Below are 6,829 nucleotides of genomic sequence, written 5' to 3' on the forward strand. Positions count from 1 at the left end.
TATATCTGTCTATAAATATCTATCTATCTATCTATCTATCTATCTATCTATCTATATATATATATATATATATATATATATCTATCTATCTATCTATCTATCTATCTATCTATCTATCTATATATATATATATATATATATATATATATATATATATATATATATATATATATATATATATATTATTCTTGCAACCAAAAATCTAAGTATATGGAACGTGAATACACTAAAAGAACAAACACATTTCCCAAAAAACAGTAAAGCTAACCACCTAAAGGAGCTTTCCCAGCTGTCATACAGTTTAGCAGGATTGTTGCAGCTTATGATCAGTGAAATCGTTCAACCATCAGCCAGTAATATTGGTGATGATCTATACTCATACAAATACCAAGACGACCGAGCTAATCAGAAATGGATAAAAGAAGGAAGCATAGACAACTGCATCCTGACTTGGGGGGTTTGCAGACATCACTGTAATGTCTTCCCCAAGCAGATAATGAGATGGTAAAGATTTTTAGATGGATATATAAACTTGATATGCGTTTGTAATAAGAATCATATCTCTATCAGGCTGCAACTCACCCATGTCCCATCCCCTAGCCTTGGTGACTGTCACTCTGAGCCATCCATTTGCTGGGAAATGAGTAAAGTTGGAATTCTCCATCGTGTCTGATTGCTTGTTCTACTGAAGAGAAGGCGACAATTAACCAAAATACATTTCCTTAGCGACTAATCACATGCAAACAAAAAGGATACACTAAGACATCCGATCTAATAATAACCTAAACATAGCAGTTACAAAAAGTTCAAATAATTCGTTTGGAAAAGTATAGTAGACTGCGATGTCATTCACATATAATTGAAAAAATTATATATCTCCATTATAATTTGTTTTAAAAATGTGTTTAAATTGGGATATATATATATATATATTTTCCTCTAAACTTTCAGGCTCCTCGCACACTGGGCTTAAAAAAAAAAACCTAGTTCCCCTGGCAGGAAAAAAACAAAACAAAACATTTTTGTACACATTGGCTGATATACGAAACAATAGACAAATGTATCACTTTACTTTATGGTGTTTAATGACATGTATTATTGAAGACAGCATGCTTATTCACTTGTGTCTGTCATTTATTTTGACTCTTCTTGGATAGACTAACAGCAAAACGTTCTTGTGCTGTTTATTTAAATCGATCTTTTTTAAAACGGATTGTCAGAACCTGTTGTAAGAAATATTGATATTATTTTGCTTTTATTATTTACCCGTGAATTCCCAATAACCTGAATTGAAATAATAATAATAATTGCTCCTATACTGTGATACACGGGAAATAGAAGCGTTGTGATTTTTACTGGTAGGTTAACAGCCATTCTGGTGGATATAAAAAATAATACTAATAAATAAACTTTATACTAATAAATGCATTTATAAATAAATAAATAAATGCATTTATAAATAGTGCGAATAAATGGGGACCGCACTGTTTCCTGGTCTGGAAATGGTTACTTGAGTACAAACTCTTCCAAGTTTTTCATTGATGAAACCCAATGACTGGATGGCAAGATGATAGATAGATAGATAGATAGATAGATAGATAGATAGATAGATAGATAGATAGATAGATAGATAGATAGATAGATAGATAGATAGATAGATAGATAGATAGATAGATAGATAGAAAGGTAAATAGAAAAAAGTAAAGAACATACAAAGAAATAAAGAAAAAAGAAAAGATAAATAGAAAAACAGAACAGAAAAGAAATAAGGAAGGATAGATAGATAGATAGATAGATAGATAGATAGATAGATAGATAGATAGATAGATAGATAGATAGATAGATAGATAGATAGATAGATAGATCACATAAAATAAAGAAAAAAGGAAAGATAGATAGATAGATAGATAGATAGATAGATAGATAGATAGATAGATAGATAGATAGATAGATAGATAGATAGATAGATAGATGGAAAGGTAAATAGATAGAAAAAAGTAAAGAACATACAAAGAAATAAAGAAAAAAGAAAAGATAAATAGAAAAAAAGAACAGAAAAGAAAGAAGGAAGGAAGGATAGATAGATAGATAGATAGATAGATAGATAGATAGATAGATAGATAGATAGATAGATAGATAGAAAGGTAGATACATAGAAAAAAAGTAAAGAACATAAAATAAAGAAAAAAGGAAAGATAGATAAATAGAAAAAAAAGAACCGAAAGGAATGAGGGGATCATAGATAGATAGATAGATAGATAGATAGATAGATAGATAGATAGATAGATAGATAGATAGATAGATATAAAAGAAAAGAACAGAAAAGAAAAAAGAAAGAAAGAAGGAACGAAAAATAAGAAAATAAAGAAAAGGAATAAAGATCGATGTTAGAAGTTTGACCCGCTATTTCATATCCACAGGAAGTTCACTTATACAAATGAATGATCTATTACAGATTATTTTAAATTGTTAATCTATTAAATAAAGATGGAATAGTTACACTAATTGAAAGATAACGAAGCTCACAGACACAATAGACATATAGAGTATTCCTGGAGACATTACAAATAAAAATGTATGATTACTGTATGATAATGTGAGATAAGGCATAGAATAGATAATGTGAGATAATGCATAGAATAGTATTCTGCTAGTGCAGGTGAATATAAGTGAAGTGTATGATGGAGTTGCATGCATGTAGCATGTCTGAGATGAAGACAGGCATAATAAGCCGAGTATTAGGAAGGGGGTAGGAAGGGAAGCCCCTGCAGTGGTCAGCTTCTTGTGAGTCTGTCACTCAGGGGTTTTGTGTTTCCTTGGCTCCGGATGGTCCATGGCTGAGATGTCCCATGGTGGCATCACAATGAATATGAATAGGGCCTCTTGCTTAATGGGACAGTCAAAGCGCACCGCCCTGAATAATAGCACGTCATCCTAACAAGACCATTATAGATAGGAGGGCTTCTTTTGTCTGTCTCCTCTGAAGTAGCTCTATAAATGCCCCTCTTTTCAGTCTGACTGTGCAGTTCATTCACAGCTCGCCCTGGGTACCTGGAGGCAAGAGAGAAAGAGAGAGAGAACTACTGTAGCTAACAGAGAAAGGAGTGAGCACATCTACACTGCTGAGCTCTCAGAAAGCCCTCCATAGACTTGTGTGTGCATTTGGATCGCTTCCTCAGAGAAGTTTGCATGAAGAGAAGTCTCTATTTAAGCCCAGAAAGCTCTGTACAATGAATTCTGACTCTAGCTCAATGTCCAGCAGAGCCTCCTCTCCAGACATGGATGAGATGTATCTCAGAGGTCACCACCACCACCATCATCATCATCACCACCACCAGGACAACCTACTCAACTCAGTCTCCTCCACTCAGAACGATCTCATGCAGAAGATGACAGATGAAGTCCTCTCCAGACACAACAAGGGAGATGCAGAAAGCGCCAAATACAAAATCAAGAAGCAACTATCTGAGCAGGACGTTCAGCAGCTCAGGCTAAAAATCAATGGCCGGGAGCGCAAAAGGATGCACGACTTGAACCTTGCCATGGATGGCTTGAGGGAAGTCATGCCCTATGCCCATGGGCCATCAGTAAGGAAACTTTCCAAAATCGCCACCTTGCTGCTTGCCAGAAACTATATCCTGATGCTGACAAGCTCCTTGGAGGAGATGAAAAGACTTGTGGGTGAGATCTATGGGGGTCACCATTCAGCATTTCACTGTGGGACAATGGCGCATTCTGCCACTCACCCAGTCCACCCATCCAACACAGTCCACCAGGTGCATCCCATCTTGGGCACCGCACTGGCATCCAACAACTCCTCTAGCCTTTCTGCCGGTTTACCAGGGATTGGCAACATCAGACCAGCGCACTCACTGCTGAAAACCCCATCCGCCCCTCCAATGCCCCTTGGCACTGGCTTCCAGCACTGGGCAGGTCTCCCATGCCCCTGCACTATCTGTCAGATGCCACCACCACCCCAGCTATCTGCCCTTACAAGCCATTTGGGTAGGATGTCTTCAGAAGCCAAGGACTTACTGAAGTAGTGCCAGCTGTACAGAGACTCCCCATTCAGATGAATGACATATATAAGAATATATAAATATAAATATATATATATACGTATATATTTGTGGTGATGCAGGAAGACCCAGACAAGCAATTCTGCTTGCATGCATGCTTCTTTTATTTTCTATACCACTGTTCAGTTACCATCCTCAGTTCTGTTATCAATTATCATCAAGGTAAAGGTAATTTGGATAATTGTAATATTGCTGTTTTAATTTTGTATGTACAGTTGATGTCATCATAAGATCATAGAGTGAGATGTTGGACATGTTTGCTATATTATCCATCCCATTTGTGCAGGACTATGACATAACTGTATATTTAATTTGTATCAGAGAACTGAAAATAAGGCATGCATGCTAGGAGCTAGTCTTGTGGATACATTTGCCTGGCTACCATGCAATTTTCCTTGTAACAAGGATTTTTTTTTTTATTAGTGAATTCTTTGAAATCCAAGGAGTGTCTCATTGACTTTGTACATTATAGAAAAAAGGCTGGACTGTAAGCAGCGTGTGTCCCCAGGTTTAGTATATTTCCTTACTGGTGTCCAGTATGAAGTTGTCACTAAGGACTGCCCAGGTCCTCCTCGTCTTCAATGCAGAGACTGGTCCCAATATTCACCACCGCAGAGCTGATCGTCTACTCTCACGAATATGGACGTGTATTGCCCATTGATTTGAACGATCTTGTCGTATTTGTTTGTTTCCTTTTTTCGTTATTATTTAGTTCCTGGGCATTTGCTTCAAACTATTTTGTTAGGCCTCAAAGAGAGCTTGTGTCTTTATTTTTTATATTCTTGATAAGTATCAAAATATTTATTATGATCCAACTTTGTTTCAAATAAAAAACATATTTGGAATTTACTTATTTGTTTTTGTCATTATTCCTTTTACTTCGCATTTGTTTTCATTCCTCAGTATGTATAACTGCTAGTAAAAGCAGCGAATTGAAATATAAAATGATATATAATTATACAGTATGATAATCCAGAATTGCATTCCTCAATGAGTATAACTTCTAGTAAAAACAATGAATATAAATATTAAATGATGCATAATTATGCAGTATGATAATCCAATAAACGATTATTATTATGCAGCATTTATAAAGGAAGATAGTACAATACAATTTATTAAACAGGGTTAGGAGCACCCTGCTCCTGAGAGCTTACAATCGAATGGATTTGAGCTATGATTTTAAATCAAAGGATATATAAAGCATTTCAGCGAGTGATGCATTATACAATTTATATTCCCAGTAAGTGACAGCTACATTGTAACAAGTTCTTCTAATGTGTCATATGAACTGTCAATCGACGAATATTTCATACGATCATAATGCAAATACAATCTTATTATTATATTATACGCAGTCTGAAAATGTGCAGATTTAAGGTACATCAGACCAGGGAAGTGATGTTCTCAGATGAAGGAAAGACTGACAAATAATTCAATTATTAAGAATAGCCTAATCGGTCATATGATGAGAGCGCAGAGGTTGATTAAATAAGTTGAGATGTCTCACTTTAGAAGGGAAGATATACTTTAATTTTCCAATTGTGTTTTGTTTTTACACAACTGGATAATTGAAGAAAAGCATCACTCTTTAAAGGAATAACGTTTCTCAACTCCTTTAGTAAAACGCCCCTCCCCCCCCCCCCAAAAAAAAAACGCAAAACAGAGACCATCGACCATACAAAAAAGGAACTCAATTGAAAGTATTTCTAATTTATACATACTACCATATAATCACTGACGTCACACATCTCACTTTTTTAAAATGGTAAAAATAGTCCTGAAGGTAATATTGATCTAAAATAGATTTCTTGGACAGTTTTGATTTGTTGTTGAATGGCAGAGATGATTTCCAGTGAGATCAATATTTGGAACAGGGACCTGCTCTCTTTTTTGAGTTTAGTTTCTTAACTCCTTTAATAAATCAGCCTCATCTTCTCTGGTTAGGTGATCTCTGAACTGTTCTCCTTCTAAACTTCAGTATGTCAAATAGAACCCACTGATCAGAAAAAAACCCCACAGAAAACATTTATCATTTATACATATTATCATATAAACGCTGACGTCACACATCTCACTTTTTGGTAAAATATTAATGATTACATGTTTCTTCCCAAGTTAATATTTATCGAATCTACTTCTCTTGAACGAGTTTCATGTAGAGTGATAAACATGATATCCAGTGGGATCAATATTTGCACGACCACTATCTTATGAACACAGTTGTAGTCATAGGAAGTGTGATGACCCCCCTCCACTAAACTGACAGCCAGGGGCACCTAGTATTTGGTTCCAGACTGAGATCTCTGTGTGCGAAGACAGTCTTACATGGCATATATTACCCATCATCACAAGTTTACATTTTATGATCTGTCGCTGAGTTAGGGAACACAAACTGCATTTCCATTTCTATTTGGGAGGGTAATGGGTCATTAAAATGAGCATTCAAATGTGTGATTTCACCTAAAAGCTCAGGAGGTATAAAGCCACCTAAGCACCATCACAAAGGCCACCAGAGACCTTTCCCACCATTTAGAGATGGTGGTCCCTTCACTTGTGTAAATGAGCTAGCCGCTACTAAAAGCAAAGGGTTTGGTATCCTCTGTTAATGATACATCCAACACTTGTGATAGATGATAAGAGAAGCCAGGAACATCGATTTTGGATATGGGAACCTGGTGAGGCTCAGTGCTATTTGATCTGCGCAGGTAGTCATCATTTGTGGTCTGGACCTGATAAATGGCTCTGGG

At 35.9% G+C, this 6,829-nt stretch overlaps 1 protein-coding gene across 1 annotated transcript; it reads left to right on the plus strand.

Moving 5' to 3' along the window:
• Positions 1–3,013: 3,013 nt before the first annotated feature.
• On the plus strand, positions 3,014–4,928 carry OLIG3 (oligodendrocyte transcription factor 3). Its single transcript, XM_077486777.1, has one exon. It carries the CDS (start codon positions 3,231–3,233, stop codon positions 4,041–4,043), a length of 813 nt encoding a protein of 270 aa, XP_077342903.1. The 5' UTR covers positions 3,014–3,230; the 3' UTR covers positions 4,044–4,928.
• The last annotated feature ends 1,901 nt before the right edge of the window (positions 4,929–6,829 follow it).

Source organism: Lithobates pipiens, unplaced genomic scaffold, assembly GCF_037356315.1.
Source record: "Lithobates pipiens isolate NorthernLeopardFrog02 unplaced genomic scaffold, aLitPip1_a1.2 Scaffold_18, whole genome shotgun sequence".
Classification (NCBI taxonomy): domain Eukaryota; kingdom Metazoa; phylum Chordata; class Amphibia; order Anura; family Ranidae; genus Lithobates; species Lithobates pipiens.

Coding starts and splice junctions, on each gene's coding strand:
- OLIG3 (XM_077486777.1), top strand. CDS start 3,231: ATGAATTCTGACTCTAGCTCAATGTCCAGCAGAGCCTCCTCTCCAGAC.